The sequence below is a fragment of the Chiloscyllium plagiosum genome, chromosome 36 (genome assembly GCF_004010195.1).
Source record: "Chiloscyllium plagiosum isolate BGI_BamShark_2017 chromosome 36, ASM401019v2, whole genome shotgun sequence".
Taxonomy (NCBI): domain Eukaryota; kingdom Metazoa; phylum Chordata; class Chondrichthyes; order Orectolobiformes; family Hemiscylliidae; genus Chiloscyllium; species Chiloscyllium plagiosum.
Genome location: NC_057745.1, coordinates 6,682,947 through 6,707,847, shown reverse-complemented (window position 1 = coordinate 6,707,847; position 24,901 = coordinate 6,682,947). Strand labels below are relative to the sequence as shown.

Genomic DNA, 24,901 nt, shown 5'->3' with positions numbered 1-24,901 from the left:
GGGGGGATGTCAGGGGTAGGTTCTTTACCCAGAAAGTGGTGGGGGCATGGACTGCGCTGCCTGTGGGAGTGGCAGAGTCAGAATCATTGGTGACCTTTAAGCGGCAATTGGATAGGTACATGGATAAGTGCTTAAGCTAGGACAAACGTTCGGCACAACATCGTGGGCCGAAGGGCCTGTTCTGTGCTGTATTGTTCTATGTTCTATCAGTGACCATGACGTGGAGGTGCCGGTGTTGGGCTGGGGTCAGAAGTCACATGACATCAGGTTATGATCCAACAGGTTTATTTGAAGTCACAAGCTTTCAGAGTGCTACGCCTTTGTCAGGTGAAGGGGACTATCACCTGGTGTCGTGTGACTTCTAACTTGGTCAGCTACTGGGAAGGCAGCTTTTCAAAAACAAGTTTTGCTGGTCTTTGCTGAGCCAGTGCCTTTACATTTGGGTTCCCATCAACTCATTGTGGGGTGTCACCATTAGCAGGATGCTTAATCCAATGTGAAGCAATTTTTGATTATTGTCTTCACCATTTTTCACAGTGGACGATTCTTCTTTTAACCTTATCACTGTTACACTGTCCGGAAAGGTCAGTCGGTGTTTAATGAAGTTGGAGGGACATGAGTGAAGTGACCCCTTACTAAAGATTTAAGGAAGTTATTAACTCTGGACACATTTAATCAAAAAATCCTTGTCCTCAGCCAGTCATGGTCATGTAGATAGACACGAGCAGCCTGTCTCAATCCCTGTGTAAACTGCAATCGTTTTGAAGTGAGAATTTTATGTGCAGGTCAACAGACCGTGTGCATTTGAGATGAATAGCTGTTCAATTCTGAGTATTTTCCAGCTACGATAGTTCTCTCTCTGAATGATTATTAATCTTTCGAGCAGTTTCAGGAGGGTGAATAAAAGGTCACAGTGCTAATGGGATTGTTGGCTTACACTTCGCTGGTGCTTACCTTCTGGTACCGATTTCCCCACCCTACAGCTGCCTGGAGAGTCTCACGTTTTTCAAACCAAGGATCGCCTAGATTTATTTTTTGTTTAAAATTTCTGTGAATGATCAAGATTGTTTAATATATCTGCCGAATCTGCCTCATCTGGACTATGAAAGAGAGAGTAAAATTTCTGCATGACAGAACGGGTTTGAGCAGATTGATAACTTGCTCCTGTTCCTACATCACAGAACTTCCATTAATATTTTGCAATTCTAACTAAGGTTTGGTCACTAACTGGGTAGAAGTAAAATCATAAAATTGGATTGCATTTGGTTAATCAAGAGGTTTCTCTGCCTTCCTGTTTTTTTTGCCTGTGATTCTTTGTTGAAGATAATTCCTAGTAAAATGACAGCATTGCCAACAGTAAGTTCCGAGTGCATTAGGCACAGGTCATCGATGTTTGTGAGCCGTCTAACTATTGCTTTTCAAGAAAAACATTTTGTGCACTGTTGTGAAATGGTGAGTTAACATTGTGTTTGAGTTTGAAATGACCTGACTGGAACTACCTAATAATGGGTTGTGCATGTTGGAGTGAGCTGAATAAGAGGGATGATAAAGAGTCTGATGTGGATCACTACCTGCATTAAAGGACCGGCTCAGTAAATGTTGCTGTGGTGTGTTTCATGGTAAGAGCATGTCACACATCAATGGGATGAATGAGTGCCATGGTATCACATGGGATTCAGGGTGACTTTGGCAATTGGATACAAAATTGGCTTAACGGCAGGAGACATGAGTGATGTGGAGTGTTGCTTTTTTAGACTGGAGGTCTGTGACCAGCAGTGTTGCACAGGGATCATTGCTGGGTTCACTTTTGTCATTTATATAAATGATTTGGCTGACAATATAAGAGGCATGGTTAGTAAGTTTGCAGATGACACCAAGATTGGTGGTGTGCTGGTGGAGCAATTAAAATCAGGTGCATGAGAGCCCAGAACTGGAGGCACGGAGAGATCTCTTTGTACAGCTTGACAAGGTTACAAAGGTAGAATGGCCGCAACAGCAATCACTTGCTAACGAGGAATTTCTGTGTCATTACTCCTGCGTTCCTTGCATCCTTATGTGGCTGATGAGCCCGATGCAAGGGCCACATCTCTGACAACACATTTGCCAGGTGTTTCCGGCGGGGGGGAGTAGATGGGAGAGATGCATTGAAGGGATCTGAAAACTAGAATGATAATGTTAAAACCGAGGCATTGTCAGACTGGCAGCCAACATGGGTCAGTGAGCACGGCTTCTGGTTGCTCAGTACTTGGTACATATTAAGATACTGGCAGTTGAATGGGTTCAGTCAATGGAAGGTGGATGATTGTCCATAGAGCATATTGGAATAAGCAACATTTGTTTAGTAATAGTTTACAAGTGATTCATTTTGATTTTGATAAGGTAAGATTGATTTTGCTGCAAAAAAGTTAATATTAGTGGTTGGTTACTTGATTTCAACAGTGTTGCTTTTGTACTCTGCACATCAAAACAAAAATCTTTGTGCACCTTAGGTTAATGTTTATGAATCATAATATATTCTTTTACAAGGTTAACAGTGACATGTTTGTGTCCATTGGTAACAAGTTACAAAAGTTTAATCAACCACATCAAGGTGCGTGTGTAAGAAATCAAGTGCTTTGTGTTGTATGTGTTCAATAACCAACCATTACCAGTTAATGGTTGCGATAGAATGCAGCCATCAGTTCTTCTTTTTATTCTGTAACTAAATGTCTTTTTGTTTAAAAAAATGGTAGAGGATAAACTACTGGTAAGTTCTGGTGAAATCAGGGACTTGTCTTTAAAAGATATAGCATGTTGCATTAAATTGACTAGTTTGTTTTAGTTATAATGCCTGGTATACAAGAGACACTGACACATCTCCCTTGTTAAGATCTCAAGCTAAATCTTTCTCCCTCACCTTTCCCCCTCTGCCTTGCTCACCACGCCTCCACCCCCCACCTCTCTCAGAGACCCATGTGGGAGAGCTCACAGCACTGGAACAGTCAGGTGGAGGGTGGTGCATGTATGGAATGAGCTGCCAGAGGAAGTGGTCGAGTCTGGTACAATTACAACATTTAAAAGGCATCTTGATAGGTATATGAATAGGAAGAGTGTAGAGGGATATGGGCCAAGTGCTGGCAAATGGGACTAGATTAATTTAGAATATCTGGTCGGCATGGACGAGTTGGACCAAAGGGTCTGTTTTTATGCTGTATAACTCTGACTCTAAATACTTCTCTGACAATAAATCAAATCAAAAGCAGAAATTGCTGGAGAGACTCAGCAGCTCTAACAGCATCTTTGGTGAAAAATCAGTGAATACTTCAAGTCCAGTCACTGGACTCCAAATGTAAACACTCCTGTGTTTCCACAGATGTTGCCAGACCTGCTGAGTTTCTACAGAAACTTCTGTTTTTGTTTCAGATCTTCAGCATCTGCAGTTCTTTGTTTTATTTAGGCATCATTAGATTAAATGGAGCCTACTGCAGTCTCTAATATAAACCCTTTCAGAACATTTAACATTAACCTTGCACAACATTTTGAGGTGCAAGGAAACAGCCAAAATCCACACAAGCTTAAGAATGTAATTTCTTCTCCAATATACTCTTTGCATCTTTCTGTAAGGTACAGCACAAGATGAATTATTATTAGGTTAGTTTTATTAAAGTGGGAGGAAGCAGCTACACTAGCAGCGACTCTGCACTGAACGACTAATAGACTTATGTGTTAACATTGGTGGGCAAACAATGGAGCTTCTAAAATGAACTGAAAACAAAGCATGCTAGAAGTCACTAGCTGGTCAGGCAGCATCTGTGGAGAGATAGCAAGCTGAAGTTTTGATTCCAGATGACTCTTCATCAGAGATTCAAAAAATGTGCATGTTTGAGAAGAGAAAGACAGGCCTGCATTTATATAGCACTTTTCATGACCACCAGCTTGTTCAGATTGCTTTACAGACAGTGAAGGATTTTGGATGTTTCCTATGTTGGGAGATGGATATATGGTAACCAGTTGACTCACTCCAAGCCTCCACAAGGAGCAATGTGATGACCTATGTTAAGGGATAAATATTGACCAGGAGACTGAGTGAAACTCTTCTCCTCCTCTCTGCTTTAATGGTCAAGGCTTGCTTTCTTTCTTTTACCACATCTCCCCGACTTCATTTCAGGTATCATCTGAAAAAGTCACATGTCTGACAGTACAGCACTCTCCCATTACTGAAAGTACTAGAGGAATTACCCTTACAGCCAATTCCAGCTGGATATTTTCAGATTTGTTCATGGAACGTGGCTGTCACTGGGAAGGCCATCATTATTGCACATCCCTATATGCCCTTGAAAAGCTGGGGGGTGAGCCACTGCCTTGAATTGCTGCAGCCAGTGTGGTGTGGAGGCATCACAGTGCTGTTCAGGAAGGAGCTACATCAATTTGACCTGTGACAGCGAAGGAATGGTGATAGGGTTTCATGCTAAATACACATACTTGGACGGAACTGTTGGAACATTCCTTTGCTTCTGCACACATTGTTCCCTTGGGTAGTAGATGTTGCTGGTTTAGAGGGTAGTGGAGCATAAGACACAGGAGCAGAAGTAGACCATTCAATCCATTAAGTCTGCTCTGCCATTCAATGAGATCACTTCCCTGCCTTTCTCTATAATCCTTAATTCCTTTACTGTTCAAATTTCTGTTGATCTCAGCATTGAATTTACTTAATGACCCAAGTCCACAGCTCTCTCCATTAAAGAATTCCACAGATGTGCTACCCTTAGAGAGAAGAAATTCATCCATATCTCTGTCTTAAGTGTATGGCATTCTGAGATTGTGTGCTCTGGTCCTGAACTCTTTCCAGAAGGGGAAAACAACATTTCCATATCTACCCTGCCAAAGACTATTTTGGCAAAGATACAAGAGTTTGTGCAGTTGGATTTTTCTGTACCTTGTTTTATGTGAAGTTAGGGTGAAAGCAATTGGGTGTACACTAGTTCCTGCTTTTGCATCTGTATAAAGTATTTCCAGGGAAGATCAAAACATTTCTGGCTCCAAGTGCAAAATTGATGGCTCAGTCATTGGTGTGATTGGGGTCATTGTACTTTATAGATAATGGGGTACAAACACAAATGAGATTGTTTTGTTCACACTACAGTGCTTGGGAAAAAATGCTGCTGCTGTTCTCCTGACAGCCAGGAACATTCTCCCTTGAACAGTTCGCTGCACTCAAAAACAATTTGTCATTTAAGCTCTACTTTGTGAATCTGAAAGTTCCTATAAGTCGGCGGTGTACCCTTGAGAAATGTCAAAAGAAACGGTCAGTAATTAACAATTTCAAGATTGTCAGCAAGAGAGCAAGGAGTGAGATGACAAGTAACGTCTTCACTCAAGAGTTGTTAGGGAGTTGGAGTGTGCTGCCTGACAAAGTGGTGGAGGCAGTTTCCACAGGAGGTTTCAAAAGAGAACTGGGTATATATTTGGAAGTATTGAAGTGAGAGGGCTACAGAGGTGGAGCCAGAGAGTGAGACCAGCTGAGTGGCTCTTTCGGGAGCTGTTACAGATACAATGGGTCGAATGGCCTCCTTCTGGACTGTAAAATTCTTAATCTAAATGATTCTATTCTATATAGTCATGGTGGACAGTCATGTTGCTCATTAATTGTTCTGATGTATAACCCATAATATATCAGTATTCAGCATTTTTCCAATTCAGCAACTTGAATATTACAATGTTTTCACCAAAAAGTAATCAATTGTCTCATTACTATTGTATGTTCTCCGTGTGTAGATTTGGTAATGAATTAATTTGACGTTATTGAAATTATTGCAGTAAGTGATACAGAGCCCATGCAGTACTGTATCTGTGCAGTCATGATTTGGAGATGCCGGTGTTGGACTGGGGTGTACAAAGTTAAAAATCACACAACACCAGGTTATAGTCCAACAGGTTTAATTTGAAGCACACTAGCTTTCGGAGCGTCGCTCCTTCATCAGATGATTGTGGAGGGCTCAATCCTAACACACAGAATTTATAGCAAAAATTTACAATGTGATGTAACTGAACAATTGATTGTCTGTTAAGCCTTTCATCTGTTAGAATACCATGACAGTTTCACTCCTTTCATGTGTAAATCACAAAACCTTTTTTGAAAAAGTTGCATTCTCAGGTTAGCTGTTAACAGTGGTGATAGCTAGACAATATGTTGAAGGTGTTAGCCCCCGTGTTCTCTGCCTATGCCGTGATGTTTAGATTGATTCTAATCTTAAAAGTGAGATAGCAGAGTTTTACATGAATTCATGCAGTTTTTGAGCAAAGTACAATGTAACCATGCAAGTACAAATTCACCCCACAAAATATATGTGTGCATGTGTCTGACAAAGACCCACATGCACACACATATTTTGTGGGGTGAATTTGTACTTGAAGGGTTACATTGTACTTTGCTCAAAAACTGCATGAATTCATGTAAAACTCTGATTCTAATCTTAAAAGTAAGATAACGATCTAAACATCTTGGCATAGACAGAGAACACAGGGAGCTAACACCTTCAACATATTGTCTAGTTATTACCATTGTTAACAACTAACCTGAGAATGCAACTTTTAAAAAAAAGGTTTTGTGATTTACACATGAAAGAAATGAAACTCTCATGGTATTCTAACATGAAAGGCTTAACAGACAATCAATTGTTCAGTTACATCACACTGTAAATTTTTGCTATAAATTCTGTGTGTTAGGATTGAGCCCTCCACTACCACCTGATGAAGGAGCGACGCTCCGAAAGCTAGTGTGCTTCCAATTAAACCTGTTGGACTATAACCTGGTGTTGTGTGATTTTTAACTTTGTATCTGTGTATGTGTACTTTACAAGCATTTATGCGGAAATGCCTCTGAATTGCTCAGTGGGTTAAGAATTGAAGAGTTTATTGTTGCAAGTTTTGATGAACATCCCCTTTTGAAATGTTGAACAATGCTACCCTTGTATTTATCACAGAGCTGGATATAGACACACTCCACCCCCAGCCACTTGGTGAAAATAGACTGCAAGTTAATTACCACAGTTACCCACACTACTCTTATCAGTTCATCTGTGGCTGAATTTTCCCTAAGCTTCTGGAAAGTAAAATATCTGCAAATAGGAATGGAGTTCATACATCAATAACAGAAGAATGCATAAAAAGAGCATTTCTGCAGCTGAATTGATGCCACCTTCAAAATCCATTAGGATTTGTTGTAAAAAGCAAAATGGTCAGTCAGTCTAAAGCCATCTAAATTCTGTGAAGTTGATTAACCACCTATTTATGATAGTGCCATAATTAAAAATTCCCTTTAGCATTAGCTTTGCAATCATTGTTCTTTAAATGTTCTTTTTTACTTATCAATGTTAAACTGGTCAGATGCCTATAGTGGATGGGTTAGATAAGTGCAGCTGTTTTTTCCCAAAATAGGCAAAATACTCAAGACACCATATTAATACAAATGGTTATGGCTATCACTTTTTGGCTGATTTAAATCAATGGCTCATTTTAAACACTGGACATTCAATGCAGGCAATTGTAGATGACGTTCATGAATAGAATGCAAGACTATTTAGGAAAGTGTGGGGAACGAGAAAGGAGCATTGATCTTACACCTTTCTACAAATACAATCTTGACCAGCAAATCAATCTGAATCCATTTTTTTCTTCAACCAATTTTTTTCTGTCTAAAGACGGAGCCAGTGTGGTAAGCAAGGATGTGATTTCGCCCTCTCAACCAACCATGGTTGATTGTTTGCCACAACCATCGATTTTATCATTTGCTGCTTGTGAATCCTTACCAAAAGAAAAATAGATGACTTGTTTGACTTGTAACACTTCAACAACTTATCGATTGAATGAAAAATGTATTTTGGTCATAATAAGGATGAGAGATGGCCATCCTGAAAAGTAAGCTTTAAAATACCTCTGGATTTAATTGGTGGGTTGTTTTATTGTGTAAATGTAACTTGTTCAAATGTTATTTCAAGTATCTTTTTATAGAATGTATTTCCTTGCTTACCACAGTGGCTCTGTCTTTAAAAATATTGAAACTGTTTCAGAAAAAAGTGGGTTTGGGTTGAGTTGCTGATCAAGTTGGTATTTGTAAAAAAGTGTAGGGCTGATGAGCTAGAATGTTCCTTTCTGCTTCCCCACCCTTTCCTGAATAGTCTCGCATTCTACTCATGAAACTTCATATACTGTTATATCCATTGAATGTCCAGTGTTTACAATTAAACATTGATTTAAAATCAACCAAAAAGTGATTAGGTAATCATTTATATTAATACAGCTGTACTTAACTAACCCATCCATTATAGGCAATAGATATGAGGCTGGAAAAGCACAGCATGTCAGACAGCATCCGAGAAGCAGGAAAGTCAATGTTTCAGGCTGGAACCTTTACTTTCCTGCTCCTCGGATGCTGCCTGACCTGCTGTGCTTTTCGAGCCTCACATCTATTGACTCTGGCTTCCAGCATCCGCATTCTTTACTGTCTCCAAGTGTTATAGGCATCTGATCAAGTTAACGTTTGTACTTTTTTTTTCCTTTTCAATGATTGCAAATTTGATACTGATGGGAAATTTTAATTATGGCGCTATCATAAATTGGCGGTTAGTCAACTTCAGAGTTTAGACTGACCATTTTGCTCTTTACAACAAATCCTAAGGGATTTTGATGGTGGCATCAGTTCAGCTGAAGGAATGCTCTTTTTATTCATTCTTCTGCTATTGATGTATGAACTCCATTCCTATTTGCAGATATTTTACTTTCCAGTAACTCGGCAAATTAAGCCACTTACGTACTCATAACAAAATAAAGATTGAATCATGGTATTTGCATTTCCTTCCATACTTATAAAGCTGTCATAATCTAAATATGTACAAGTTCATCAACAGCTCTTCTAGTTGTCCAGATCTGATCTGAGAGGTCAGGACCACTGCAGGCTTTTTGACAGCTGTGGTAAAGATGCAAAGATTTGTTTCTGTATTGCAAGGCAAAACATCCTACGTGTCCCTAGTTACTGCACAAAACTCTCCAAAGGACCTGAACTAATTCTCTTCCATCTTGTGAATATTGTGGGCAAAATCATGTGCACAGGAGTGTACCCAGCTTAAGAGGCAGCGATTGTAGTTATGTATTAGAAAAAATAGCTTAAGAATATGTGGCCATGATGTGGAGATGCCAGTGTTGGACTGGGATGGACAGTCAGAAGTCACACGCCACCCGGTTATAGTCCAACAGGATTATTTGAAGTCAAACTTTCGGAGGGCTGCTTCTTTATCAAATTTTGAAAGCTTGTGATTTCAAATAAACCTGTTGAACTAGAACCTGAAGGAGCCTGATTTCTGACTTAAAACATGTCGAGGGAGTGCAATTGCCACATTACCCTGCTTTCTTTTCATCAATGTCCTTTTTATAGATCGCTCCATGTGCCTATAACTGTGGAAAATTGAACAAGTTGGAGTGCAGTGTAGCTTTATTTCCTTATATTTTTGCAATAGGAGTTTGTGGCATTGATCCATGTTGGGCAAGACTCGAAAATATACCACAGAACTCGCACTGTGGATAATATCCAACAAAGTATTGAGAGAAAATAATATCGAGACCACTGTTAGGGTTACTCACAATTTACCCACAAAGTCTAAAATAGATCTTATTTCAGAGCAGTTAACTGGATTCTCCGATTACAAAAGAAACAGAATATAATTAATCTTCGGCAAAACCTGCCTTGTTCTTTGTTTTCCTTGTATGTGTAGACTGGTGTGCAGTATTGCCTTTCTCCAAATGTCACATAGTTGTGGAGTTGAGTGGGAATCTCATCAGCCACTGGGTCAGGAATTCCATTGTAGCTTGACTCTTGGATGTAGCACATTACAAGCCACATGTAACGTGCAGAAAATGCTGCAGCATCCGCAAGGAAAAGGCAGGTTGATAAACCTGCCCCACTTTTACAATTTTCTGTTTTGAGAATATAGAAACTACTGCAGGCATAAACCATTGACCCCTCTTACCTGCTCTGTTGTTATTAGATTGTGACTGATCTTATGCCTCAGTGCTGTTGTCCTGCACTGCCCCCATATCCCTTGATATTTTTAACTTTTGGAGGAATCTATTGACCTCTGCCCTGAGCATACATGATGACTATGCCTTCGTAGCCCTCTGGACAGTGAATTCCAAATGTTCATCACCCTCTGAGTGAGGACTTCTTCCTCGTCTCACTTCCTTCCGTCCTATCCCTCCTTCTAAAACTGTGTTCCCAGGTTCTAGATCCCTCTACCTCAAGCCAGGGGAAATTTCCTTCCAACTTCTACCCTGTAGTGCTCTTAACAATTTTGTATGATTTAATGGGAAGATTTTTATTTCAGACTCTGGAGGCATGGCGTGGGCTGGTGTAGCCCAGAATAGGAATGTAGCAGCAGAGAAGGAATAGTTGGACTCTCTTTTAAGTTATCTTTGTTAATTTTTAAATTTTATTTTAAGTTAATTTAATTTAAGTTAATTTTAAGTTAATGAGAATGGCACCTATGCATGGTGATGGTATACATTTTTCAGTACATGTGACATGTGACAATAAATGAATCAATTCAATTTATTCTGTTTTTTTTTCAAAGCCATAACCATATTGCTGGTTAAGTTCAGTTGCTGGTGACTGATAGACCAATGAGCTTTCTTGAACATTATTGAAGTAAAGTAGTCTTTCCTCTGTACGTGTGTGTGTGTGAGAGAGAAGTGGGCACAGGAGCTGTGATACAGAACTGGAACGACACAAGACAACCTGGAATGTTGGTAGCCAGTTGAAAACTACATAAGAAATAGGAGGAGGATAAGACCATTCAGCTCATTGAAAGTGGTGCACCATTCAATATGACCAGATCTGATCATGTCTTCTACTCCACTTTCCCCTCCACATATCCCTTGATTCCCTGGGAGATCATATGATCTGTCTTTATCAGCCTTAAGTGTGTTCACTAGTGTATTGACTATCACTGGTGTAAAGGAGTCCAGCGATTCACAATCCTTTCAAATAATTTCTGCCCATCTCAATCCTAAAGAATAAGTAAAAACTTAACCACAGATGCCGTATATCAGAAACAAAGACAGAAATTGCTGGAAATGCTCAGCATGTTCTGGCAGCATCTGTGGAAAGAAATCAGAGTTAACGTTTCAGGTCAAGTGACCCTTCTTCAGAAACAAATCGAAATAATAGATCCCTTACATGCACACAGTGCTGCCTTATTCTAAATTTCCCAACCGGGGAAACAGACTCTCAGGATCTTCTCTGTGAAGCCTCTTCATAATGTTTAACATTTCTATGCAGTCACCTCTCATTCTTCGAAACCACGGGGAGATTGACTTCACTGTCACCATGAGAATGCCTGGTCATGTCGAGTAAACTGAATCTAATAGAGTGTGTTGTTCATATTGCTTGGGTCTGTGGTTATAAGATGAGAAAGAGTCTGCCATCAGCGTGCACAACCAAGAGAAATGGAGGACATGGTCACTTATTTCATTGCTGTGTGTGACGTGTTATAGATATTGCAAATATTATGCAGCATCGTTGAGACATATCAGGAGTGTTAGTTCACATCAAAACCATACAATAGGGCAAAGGGCAAATTCGTTGCTGATAACAGGAAGCTTTTCATTCAAGGTGTCATCAACATGTAGAAAAGCCTTCCTATGCAGGGGCAGTGGCGATGAAAGCAGCAATCATTCATACCACAACTGTTGAATTTTATGATGCAGGAAATGAAGCTGCATTCTGAATGGAAGAACTGTGAATAGTCAAATGATGGTGCTTAACAATATTTGTTTTGCAAAAGCTATACTTGCATAAATCAGTTTGCTTCTGCAGCCAACTTCACTTCATTCCAATACTAACTGGGTTTGATTTAGTTTTCCATTGATCTGTAAATTCATTTCTTGTGTGAATCCCCACTGCTGAGATTCGATGCCAGGGGCTTACCTATCTGAATGTGTTTGAGTTTAGTTGATATATATTGGTATTGGTGACTGCAGTGGAAACTCTTGCATGAATGCTTTCTCCAATAAGGAAGTAAAGTGCTTCAGGAACCCATGGAGCTATATTGCTGTATGAATCACTGTCTGCAGGACGAGAGACGATTAGGACACAATTGTGGTGTGCAGGGCTATCTCTGAGATTGACCACACCAACTTCTTCCTATTGCTCTGCATTTTCCAAATATGCCGTTTTGGTTTCCTGATCTCAACTTTTCTTAACTTGTCAAACCAAATTTAAAAAAATAATCACGTCCACATCCACCCCCTTCTGTGTGCAGATTAACATGTGTGCACAAGCATTTAATTCAATCAAATGCTTTTTTGCAATAAGCAAATTTGCTGATTTTTTTTGGTGATTTGGGAACATGATATGGCAGTAGTGAATCAGAGGGATTTCTCAGTTCGCCCTTGAGAGACTTAACTAACCCACAAAAACACTTGAGTTTTTGTCTCCGATATAATTGTCATATGATAGCTGCACTCAAAATATGGGTTGGTTGAAGTTGCAGGGAGCCTATGTTTTTATGTTTATGTTTGGTTAAATATTTAGCAGTGATTATATGAACAACAGATTAACTCCCACATTACGGCAATTGAAATGTCAATACAGTTGTCTCGGGACACATTGTTACGCTTGCCATAAAATAGTGCAATGTGTTGCGGACCATCTCTGCAACCTGAGCATGACTGTTTGAATTCCGACATCTGACTGTGCTGTTTCAGAAGCACTATCACTGTGTTTGGTTTCTTAAAATTGTACTATAAAGCTGGAGTTTAATCCCCTTTCCCAATCCAGTATTACTCTGATTTTGGTGTCTTCGATTCAATTGTCTACATGTTGAAGATTATCCAGTTTGTCTCAAGGATTATCTAATGACTCCAGTACTTTTCTAGACAAAGCTCGTCACTACTGTGTGGACAATAGGGATGTATAACAAGCATTTGCGAGTTTTGAGAAGATTTGTAGCTCAGGTTGAGGTTCTGGATGTAGGTTTGCTCGCTGAGCTGGAAGGTTCATTTTCAGACGTTTCATCACCACACTAAGTAATATCATCAGTGAGCTGCCGGATTAAACTTCCAGCTCAGTGATCAAACCTATGGTTCATACTGTGCCAAAATAGATGTGTTGAGTGGTTCAGTAGGAAGGCTCAAATACTTGGCAGAATGTCTGAGAGTCTACTGAAATTGTCATTGGTAACGAAATACAGTTGTGTTGAAATTAATCTGATAATTGTTTGTATATTTGTACATGGGATTAAAACATGTATATAACTTATCCTTTCATGAAATGTGAGCATCCTTGGCAAGGCTAACATTTGTTGCCAATTCCGAATTCTCTTGGAGAAGGTGAGAAGACAATTGCAGTGAAGACCCAGTTGGCTGTGGAGAGTTACGGTCTTGACATGTAAACAAATTGTTGTCCTTCCTGAGCCACCACCGTCATCTTTTAAGGCTACCTGGTGCATACTACATTCAACCCCTTACTGACCAACATAGAACAGAGCTGATGAAAGATCATTGTCCTGAAATGGTCATTCTTGTTTCTCTCTACACTCTGGTTGGCTGAGTTTTTAAAACTTTTTTGTTTTCTTCAAATCCTAATTTGTGTTGAGGTTGGGGTGCTGTGCTTGTTGGTATCCCTGGGGTTGAAAGAATTAAAAATGTAATGGATTTGTTTTGGCTTTGGTCGCTGTCCAGCTAACTGCATCAAATGACATGCATGGGAAGAGGATTCAGGATAGCCGCAACGACATTCAGTCGCCCATCTTACCAAGATTTGCCAAACATTAAAGAATATGATATGGATTTGGGCAGAGGGGATAGCAGACAGTTGCTGGCACCCATGAAGCTAGCTGTATCTGAGTATGAGTCAAAACCTTCATCTGTTGGGAAGAGAGGGAGAAAGTCCTTTTTGAGGAAGACTTGCATTTTTCCGACTCTACCTTCTCTCTATTCACCAAAGAGCAGCTGGTCACTTAATCTTACCCAAAGGGGTAGTCCACACTGTTAAGTAATTTATTCATTTAGCTAGGCTCTGGTATGCTTACCTGACTGAGTCCCTAACATTAGTGGCAGAGCTAAAGGTGGACATAATCATTCTGGACTTTTCAGTCCATTGAAGGCTCCCCTCTTGTCCTTGGATGAAGGAACATATAGTTGGAATGATAAAGTCCATGGATCAAAAAGTACATGTTATGATTCCCGAATTACATGAGCTGATTTTGGCCGAGTCAGCACAGTGGATTCTGAAATGGGACTTCAGTTGAGGAGTAGAGAAAGGTGTTAGCGAGGAACAGAAATCAGCCAGGATTCTTGCTTTGTGTCACAGAGGTGTGTTGCATGTATGGGTGTTGTCATTATGTGTGGACAGGGTGGGATTTTAGACCATGAAACACACTTTCATTATGAATAGTTTGTTCAACCTTGTATGAAGAAAAACCATTGGACTGAGGTGCCCGTGGTTTGCTTGCATACGTGTTGCCATTTCTTAGGCAATCTTTTATCATTCCAGGAGAGAGGGAGGAGGAAACAAAGCATACACCTGAGATGATGCAAACAACACACTTCCAATGTGCCATTGCTGTCATATTAAAATAATTGCTTTTTCATTTTCAACATCAGTTTATTTTCCTCGAGTAGAAAACCTTGAAACCTTAAATGTTGCTGTGGCTTTATTGTTGCCTCTCATCTCTGAGTCAGAGCTTTGAAGCCTGGCTGCAGCTTTGAGTGTGTAATGAAGACTGAAATGTATGATGCAGTGCTGCACTGTTGGTGATGCTGCTTCTGTTAAACTGAGACCCCGTTTACCATTCCTGAGGACTATTGTATGGTCCTCCTTTTAGGAGGATTCAAAGAGGAGAGGGGAATTCTGTCAGTATTCCAGCCAATGTTCCTCATTTCTGAGCATTCCACCTGAAAAGAATTTGTTTGTTAGTGGAATCTTGCTGTGCACAAATGGGTGTAGTAATTCTGAAGTAATTCATTGATTTGAAAGTGTAATGTGATGAGGTGTTACTTATGCACCTAGTCAATTCATTAATCTAGAACGAACAGCCAAGTGAAACTGATACTGATCATGTATGTGTTTGTTTTCTTTCAGCTTCCATCCCACGGGAAACCTTAATGCATTTTGCAGCGCGACTGGGTTTGTCCAGACTAGCTTCCTTCCTACTCCAGCAGCCAGGTGGACAGGAGGCTCTGGGTATCACCAACCTTGATGGTGCGACACCCGTTCATCTTGCAACACAGAGAGGTTTCCACAATCTCGAGGAACTTTTTACCCAGTAAGTGTTCTCCATTTCTGAGCATGGCTGCTCACCATTCTGTCTGCACAAAAGCTTTTGGCTGTTTTCAGGCCCAGACGGTAAATTCGTGCCACAGTTGTGAGAGCTTGTAGCAAATTAACGCCACCAGCTCTGAGCAGGTTTTTACAAAACCAAATAACTCCATGTGGTGGGGGGGGGGCGGAATTCTCCTGTCGTCACAGTGTCTGGTGATCTTTTACCCTTTCAATTCCGTCTCTGAGTAAATGTATTAATTATAGTTTTGCATCTTTGTCTATGTGGGGGAGGGAAGGTGCATATGTTTCTCTTCAAGACTGTTATTAAGAGCACTTTGCAGGTTTGGTGGTAAACTACATGTCCAAGGTATAATCAGCAAGGTAATGAGATCTTTCAGGATTGTAAGATAGGACCATGTGATGAGAACTCTAATATATTGAGTTGCATGTTTGTGAAGAGTTGTTATATGTGGAGTTACTGGTGCAGCTGCAAAATTTGCAACAGGTGAAACAGCCATCAGAGGAAGCATGAACCACAACCACAGCGTAAAAGCCGTTGGCTTCACAGTAAGCACCTTTTGTGGTCTTTTGAAGTGTTGAGGATATTGCTCAAAGAACCTGTCCAAGACAAAATCTGCAGTTGCAGAAATAATAATAAAACAGAAGATATGAGCAGATGCGTTAGCATCCGAAAAGATGCAATACAGGACTACAGCAATCAAACCTGTGTTTGTATTTTATGGCATATTATCAGCTTCATGAGTCATCCCAAAGCATACTGTATCAATTAATTTTTTTGTTTAAACTACTTGCGGATTGTAGTGAGGCTCCCTCAGACACCAGGTGAGTATAGATTTGGAGAGGAATATTGATCAGGACAGTGGAGAAATTCCGTACTCTCTCTACACAAGATCTCTTCTATCTGTCTCAGTAATAATGTCAGAAGTCACATGATACCAGCGTATAGTCCAACAGGTTTATTTGAAAACACAAGCTTTTGGAGCGCTGTTCCTTTGTCAGGTAGAGTATACTGAGGTGACTGTGCTTACAAGCTGAACCAACTAGCATTTCAGAGGAAGTAAAAATCTTGTGGGATTTTGTTGCATCTTTAACAATGCACTGGTCAGACCATATTTGAAGTATTAAATACAATTGTGCTCATCACATTACAAAAGGTGGTTGCAATGACTCAACAGATTGCAAAGGAAGGGGAAAGGAAGCAGGTAACAGGTAAGGAATGATTTTGGTAACAAGGTGACCAATCTTCGAAAGAGTTCTGATGAAATCAATTGATATTCATGTAGAACTGAGTGAGAGTCTAATGGTTCCACAGTTCGCAAAGAAAGCTGAGTGACCTTAGAAAAAGATCCATCACTTGAAGAAAGTTCAATTAGTACATCACCCATGGGACTGTCTTTAAGAAAGTGTAGGAGTGTTGGGGACTGTATTTAAAATTTGTGGAATGGAGAGGATAGATTATCAGAAAATTGTGGTTTGGCAGCTAAATACCCTTTTCTTGATTTTACTTTGTTTCAAATTCCTTCCCTCTTTCACATCTGGAAGACTTTGCACTTGTATATTTGAAACACTGATTGTTTTTTCTGTAAGATACTGATACAACTGCATAAGATGTTTCTGAACTGATTAAGGCGTTTGCTCCTGTTTGTCCTGCATTGGGAAATGTAACTGTATTGAGACTATAATCTGAACTGTGCATGCCTTCATTTGAACATCACTTTCCATTCATCATTGATGACTGATCTTAAATGCTAAAAATCACACAACACCAGGTTATGGTCCAACAGGTTTAATTGGGAGCATTAGCTTTCGGAGCGCAGCTCCTTCAGGTCATTGTCACAACGACCTGATGAAGGAGTGGCGCTCTGAAAGCTAGTGCTTCCAATTAAACCTGGTGTTGTGTGATTTTTAACTTTGTACACCCCAGTCCAACACCGGCATCTCCAAATCATCGATCTTAAATGCCCTAAAGCATTTTGCAATGAATTACTTTTACAATGTGATTATCGTATGACAAATATTCCAGCCAAAAACAAAGTTTTACAAAGAGCAGAGAAATGTTTGATCAGTCTGGGGTTATGAGAGATAAGCTAGTTAATGAGTGGTCATGCCAAAGGCACTTTGTCTAATAGAAGCCTGGGTTAACTGGAGCAGTGGTTATTCAGGAAGTTTTTCTGCCATTATTAACTCAGTTGGCTGAATTCTTGCCTTAATCATAGGACTCCTACTGTGCAGATAGGGGCCATTCAGGCCATTGATTCTGCACCAACCCGTCAAAGCACATCCCACCCTATCCCCGCAACCTTGCATTTACCATGGCTAATCCACTTTGCCTGCACAAATGTGGATACAGTGGGGCAATTTAGCACGGCCAATCCGCCTAACCTGCACATCTTTGGACTGTGAGGGGAGTCCGGAGCACCTGAAAGATACCCACAGAGGCACAGGGAGAATGTGTAAACTCCACGCAGACAGTTTGGAAGGCTGTGGAAGCAAGTCGCACTCCATAGACTGAAACAAAAAATTTAGAGTGGTGATCCACTCCAGTATTTGAGGGAGTGCTGCTGTGTCGGAAGTGCTGATTTTTGGCTGAGATGTTAAATTGAAGCCTCTTACATCCCCTCACACGAATGGAAAAACATTCCACCTTTTAGTTGGATGGAGAGCAGAAGAATTCTGCCTGATATCTGGTCTCGAAGCCAATATTTAGTCATCTACCAGTGTCACTGAAGCACATCAGTCATCATTATGTTGCTGCCTGACACTGCGTTTTTTGGTTATTTGTTCTCTGACCTATTGTGGCTTATTATTTCAGGTCCTCCTGTCAGGCATTTTTGGATTGTTTAGCATGCTGAAGGCGCTATATAAATGCGGATTTTTGTTGTTTACCAGGACAACCAGCAAGATGAATAATTGCCCAGCAAAAACCAAACCAGTGGCACTTTCTCAGGCTGTAATTCTAGCCTTGTTGATACCACTTCAGGAAGAACAAATATATTTTCTTCTGCTAAAAATATATAATCACAGGGTTTAAAAACTTTCCAAAATATTTGATTATTTTTTGGTTATTAGTGCTATGTGAAAGAATTATTTAGTGAATCCTTGCTGATATTAATCTATTATTCAGTGCTAGTTTAAGTTAAAACTGTGTGACATACCCAGTGGTTAGGTTACCTTTGTTGTAAAGATTCCTCTCTTTTACCGAAGCATGGACTTTAATAGCCCCTCCCACCTCCCCACCCCCCACGTCACCTTTTCCCTGTCCAGTAAAGAGAACCAAATCCTTACTGTGCCACTTCTGATTTGAATGTCAGCCATAGCTCAGGTACTTGTGTACAAGGATCAAAATGTGTCCAGTATCATGCCTTAGACCTCTGCTGACCAGGGACTTGGCCTCAGAAGTCCAGCCTTACTTCTGCAAAATAAGGTTCAAGGAGGAGAGTTTAATGCCATGAATTAAGATTGGATTCAGATGTACATTCTGCAAGAATGTTATGATCTTCAAAATTACCCAGTTCTCCTTTAGGACACATCTCAGTTTTACCTCCTACTGACCAACACAAAATGATACAGTAAGATGCTTCACCTCTGTAGCTGCTCCCACTTTCAAAGGGTTGGGGTGGAAGAGTAAAGATACCACAGTGAGCCCTACTCTGGCGCAGCCATTAATTAAAGCTCTGAATTCAGCACTCGTTTATAGTGATTTTTCGGTTGATTTGAACAAACTTTGTGATAAATTATTTTCATCAAAGGACTGGAACCATGTTGAGATTTCAAATTAGATCCAAATCCTCACAGTCACTGTGCTAATATCAATCAGTGGCTCTGGTTGTCATTAAGTTGTCTTATTGAATTGACTTTTTGAATGCATAGATTTATGGATACAGTAGTTGCACATGTACGCCACCTGTAGTGTATCAATGCGTGCTTCACAAGGAATTGCACATTTAATAGAAAATCCTTGACTGTACCCAATGTTTGTCAAAGCCACATGATGTACTTGAAAGTGTTGATGCATTGCTGGCCACAATTGACAACGGGGTTTCAGTGATCTGGATGTAACTGTTTGCAGAATCTGGTAGGCGCCAGGCAAATGGAATGGACATCCTCTTAATAGGAATGGAATACAGGTATCTGCTTAAAAGGGACACTGCATCAAGCACCAATTGGTTTCCAGATGTTTTTGCTCTCACTATTGGACGTTCCCATAAAGTGCCTTTCATTAATTTGCAGATAAGTTTCAGGAGTAAGCAAATTGCTTTGAATTGTTGTTAAGAATGTGGTTAATGATAATTTGGGAAGAGTTTTAAAGCAACTCCCAAAATTGCAATGTGTGTGTGTATGTGCAAGAGAGCGAGAATAGGGTGTGGTAAAGCTTTACAATCGGTGTGTTGTCCTTGGTAATGTTTTAGGATGGTGTATGTAAGTACCATAAAATTAGGAGGAGCAGAAAGATATTTCCAAGGAATGCAGAAGGTTGAGCAAGTTGACTTTCACAGATTAAGATTGCACAAAATCCCCACTGAGGTGAGCGACCAATTTGAAACTGGTCTTAATAAAAACCAAAAATACTGGGGATGCTGTAAATCAGAAACAAAAACAGAAATTGCTGGAATTCCAGTAATTTGTTTTTGAAACTGCTCTTGTTGATGCTGCATGAGGAGTGGAAACTAGATAAATTCTCTGCTCTTTGAATAATGTTATGGAGTCCTTTTTTTGTCCATTTGAACAGACTGGCAAATTCTCTTCAGCACTGCCTCTGAAAGTCTTTGACATTGTGACATTTCGTCAGGATTGCCCTAAAGCATCAGCCTAGCCTTGACAATTGAGAGTTACAGTTGGGCTTTTGTTTTTTTAAACATTTACTTTGGGAAAGGAATATTGCAAGCAAGGTTAACATGTATTGCCCATCTCTGGTTATTTGTCAGGAAGTGATATGAACCTTCTTCCTTAACCACAGTAATTTGTGTCACTGCTAGGTGGAGAGCTCACTTTAAGTTCTGCCTGGGTTCACCATCTCCTGACCTCATAGCCTTTTTCCCAATGTGGACAAGAGAGTTGAAGAAGAAGTGAGAGTTACTGCCTTTGGCATCAAGGTGCTGTAGCAAAGCTATAGTCGGTCAGAATCTGGGGATGTTCCTGCACTGGTTGGAATTCTGCTCGGCACAAAGGAAGATGGTTGTGGTTGTTGGGGGCCAGTAATCCCAGCTCCAGGACATCTCTGTGATAGTTCCTCAAGATAGTGTTCTAGGTCACATCTGCTTCATTGATGACCTTCCGACCATCATAAGATCAGAAGTCAAAATTTTTGCTGCTGATTGCGCTGTGCTCACCACCATTTACAATTCCTCAGGTACTGAAGCAGCCCAATTTTAAATGTTACAAGATCTGGAAAATATCCAGGTTTGTACTGACAAGTGGCAAATAGCATTTGCATTACATAAATGCGAGGCAATGACCATCTCCAGCAAGACAGAAAGTAGCTATTGTGTGTTGGCGTTCAGTGAATCACCATCACTGAATCCCCTGCATTCAGCATACTGAGAAATGCTGTTGGCCAGATCCTTGGAATTCATTACCATCGAGGGCTGTTGAGGCTGGGTCAGTGTGTATACAAGTTTTTAAATCAGTAAGGGAATCGAAAGCTATGGGGGAAAAGAAAGGCAGAAAGTGGAGTTGAGAGTTATTAGATCAACCATGATCTCATTGAATGGCTGAGCAGAATTGATGGACTGAATAGCCTATTTCTGTACCTGTAGATTAGGTATTATAGTCTCATAGAAACTGAGCTGGACTAGTCATATCTATACTGTGGCTACAAGAACGGGTCAGAGGCTCGGAATCCTGCAGCAAGCAACTCAACTCCTGACTCCCCAAATCATGTCCATCTACAAGGCACGAAGTCAGAAGTGTGATGGAATGCTCCCTGAATGAGTAAAACTCCAACAGCACTCAAGTAATTTGACACCCCAAGACAAAGCAATCCATTTGACTGACATCAGATCTACAAGCATCCACTCCCTCCAACACGAACGGTCAGTAGCAGCAGTGTTTACCATTTACAATATGTCCTGCAAAGCTCCTGAGTCAGCAACTTGTGAATCCAGAACCACTACCATTGAGAACGACAAGGGTAACAGATAAATGGGAACATCACCACATGCAAGTTCCCTTCCAAGTAATTCACCTTGGAATTACATCACCATTGCTTGAGTCACTAGGCCAAAATCTGAGAACTTCCTCCCCCAGCAACATTGTGGGGATGCCTAAACCCAATGGACTGTCATGGTTCAAGCAGGCAGCTCATCCCTACCACCTGAAGGATGATGAGGGTTGTGTCATAAATGCTGCCCCAGCTAGTGAAGCCCACATCTCCTGAATTTTAACCTAGTGACAATGACAAAGGAATGGTAACATATCTAACGAACTCAAAATGTAGGAAGGTTATAAGTGAATCTGGAAATTGGGCACTGGGGTAAGAGAGCTGCCATTAGGCTAAATTTGCAGTTACCATCACACGCCTGGTCTGTTGTCCCTGAGTTCAAAAATTATGGCAAATTAAAATGCCAAGGATTCCATGGCACATATGGTTGCACATATTGTTTCAGTGCCACCTTTATTGCTCAAAGTTACTTACATTATGCCCCATTCTGTTGTCTCAACACACAACTGTGTTTTGAGTGGGTGGATGGAAGCCCATAGGAGATGTGCAGAAGCAGCTTGCTGATGGGTTCACCTCTGTTCCTTCCACATCGCAACTTCAGCGGAAGCAGCTGGTGTTTGTTAGGCACCTCCCATCATCGCATTGAGGGGTGAAGGCGGCTGTACACAGCAGCAACTTCCATGCCTGATCTCTCACCTTAACTGCTGTCTGCGTCCTTTTCTGTTGATGAACTGGCTCATTAAGAGTTACTTCAATCATGCAAAATTTAATATTTCGATATGTTTAACTGTTGCTCCTTCTGTTTTAGGCAAAAGCCTGATGCAGCGTTAGCAGGGGACGTAACACCGATCGCATCCTCGGAAGACTATTCTGTACGCTACCAACGGCACTTGAACGTTTACATGTATACCATCAATAACCCCCAGAGAGCAGAGCTCAACAGTGTGGAACACAACATCAGTGAACTGCAGAGATATATCCAGACTCACAGATGTGAAATGGTAAGAACCAATTTCCAAAAGCCTTATTCTCATTTCTGTTATTGAAAGCTTGCAAGGAATGTCTTTATCAGGGACACCAGATGTACAACAAAGTGCATCAAACATCAGGCACAATTCATCTAAAAACATGAAATTTGGATATTGTTCTATTTTGTTTGAGAGAAAATAGAGGCAAAACTGTTAAATGTCTGCACAACGAGTTTGATTTTATTAAAACCTACTTATTGGAACAGCAGAATTGCTGTTTGAGAAAAATATCAAGGTAATTTATCTACATTGCCTTTAGTCATCTTGGTAGCCGCGTGATGCACTGCATGATACAATGACGCAATTGTTAACTAATCACAGCAAACCATCTCAGACCCACATTGCAGAACTTCCCATAATTTCCTGCATCTTAATGTTATTTACGAATATGTTATCAATATCAATTATTTACCATTGTGAATATCAATCAGGCAAATGTTGTGAAGTAACAATTCAATGGGTTCCAACTTAATTACTTTTTCTATTAAAGACTGTAATACGTGAAGCTAAACATGTGCTGGCATCTCACTTGGCGACTGGGAAGGCATTGGGTTCTCTCTTGGTGCAACTCTCCTGCAAAAGTCAAGGCACTATTGAAGAATTTGAATCTTGAGACTTTATTTCAAATTCTCATTTCTGTTATTGAAAGCTTGCAAGGAATGTCTTTATCAGGGACACCAGATCTATAACAAAGTGCATCAATCATCAGACACAATTCATTCAAAAACATGAAATTTGGATATTGTTCTATTTTGTTTGAGAGAAAATAGAGACAATTTATTTCCAATTCAAATTCCACCATGTGTTGTGGTGGGATTTGAATCCAGGTCCCTAGACCATTATCTGGATCTCTGGATTAACAGTCCAGCGATAATACAACTAGGCCATCACCACCCAGCAACTTGAGTCATGATAAATCACCACGACCACACTACCACCACCCTCTCTTCAATTTTCCTCGTTTCCCTTGCTAACCTAAGGGCAGCTGAGCAGATCTGACTGCGAGGTAGCTCAACAGACCCTAATGATCAAATCTGAAACCCTATGGTTAAGAGTGGTTAGGTTCCACACTGTACAGAACATTTGTAAGCCGAACCATTGAGCTTGGAAAAGCATTTTTCTTTTACAAGTGTAACATTAATATTGTTGAGCTCATAGTTTACCACTGACCCTGTTGTTTTTCTTCAAATGTCCTTATTTTGGTCATGTTGACATGCTGATCAGGTATAATTATCAAGAGAAATGGACAGGTTTGCAATTACAATAAGCAGCAAAACAGATGGTGCTGTATTTAATGGGTTTCAGATGTCCCACTGTAATCTATCTTCACAATTGGAATATCGGTTCATGTGTCTAGGCTTATGCTAATTATGTTGTGTGTTTCAGGATTGTGGTAATTGCTTACAATTATCAATATTATTAAGGTTTATAAATTTGTGAATTAATTGTTAAGAGCAACCAGATGTCCTTTTCTAACTGGAACCACATTTTGTATTTTTATGATTTGTGTCAGGTTGAATAGCATTATATTATGCCCCAGTAGTAAATATATAGCATTAGTGAAAAAACTAATTTTAGTTAGAAAAGTGGAAGATGGTATGGATGAAACTTCTAAACTAATTTAGAATGATCATAATTGGTCACTATAAGGTTTGTTTCAAGCTGAGGTTGTGTATAGACAGGGCCATTTTGAATTTATAGCACCACTGACTGGAGGAAATGCAGAATACTAGCCAGAGGTTTGGCAGCGGGAACAGTCTGGGGTAAAGAAAAACATTGTATTCACGATGGAGCTGTTTGAAGGCCTCTGTCTATCTTGCACTAAAGTTGCAATGGAGACCTGGAATCAGGGGCCAACCTGATTTTTGAGCAAAGGGAATTGAAACTCCCTGGAGTCTGATCTCTAACTTTAGATTATAATTTTAGCATGGAAGTGAAGCAAAGCAATGAATTGCTTTGTGCAAATGCACCTCAGTAAAATAAAAACAGCTCATGAGTGTCCCATGGGAAGCATGGACATTTAAGTCAGCTGTGACACTGTGACACTGTGCTGGTACCAATGTGATAAATAATCTTGGTTAGACAATTCTTGGTGCACTAGGAGAAAGTGAGGGCTGCAGATGCTGGAGATCAGAGCTTAAAAATGTGTTGCTGGAAAAGCGCAGCAGGTCAGGCAGCATCAAAGGAGAAGGAGAATCGACATTTCGGGCATAAGCCCTTCTTCAGGAATGAGGAGGGTGTGCCAAGCAGGCTAAGATAAAAGGTAGGGAGGAGGGACTTGGGGGAGGGGTGTTGGGAATGCATTCCCAATGCCCCTCCCCCAAGTCCCTCCTCCCTACCTTTTATCTTAGCCTGCTTGGCACACCCTCCTCATTCCTGAAGAAGGGCTTATGCCCGAAA

At 40.4% G+C, this 24,901-nt stretch overlaps 1 protein-coding gene across 8 annotated transcripts in view; it reads left to right on the top strand.

The window, feature by feature from the left end:
* Positions 1–24,901, top strand: part of LOC122540917 (A-kinase anchor protein 13-like) — a 411,711-nt gene that overhangs the window by 151,977 nt on the left and 234,833 nt on the right. For all 8 annotated transcript variants that reach the window (XM_043677213.1, XM_043677212.1, XM_043677210.1 and 5 more), the window contains 2 exons: positions 15,113–15,296; positions 22,282–22,474. In XM_043677213.1, coding sequence (XP_043533148.1) covers positions 15,113–15,296; positions 22,282–22,474 — 377 coding nt within the window. The remainder of the gene's footprint in view (positions 1–15,112; positions 15,297–22,281; positions 22,475–24,901) is intronic.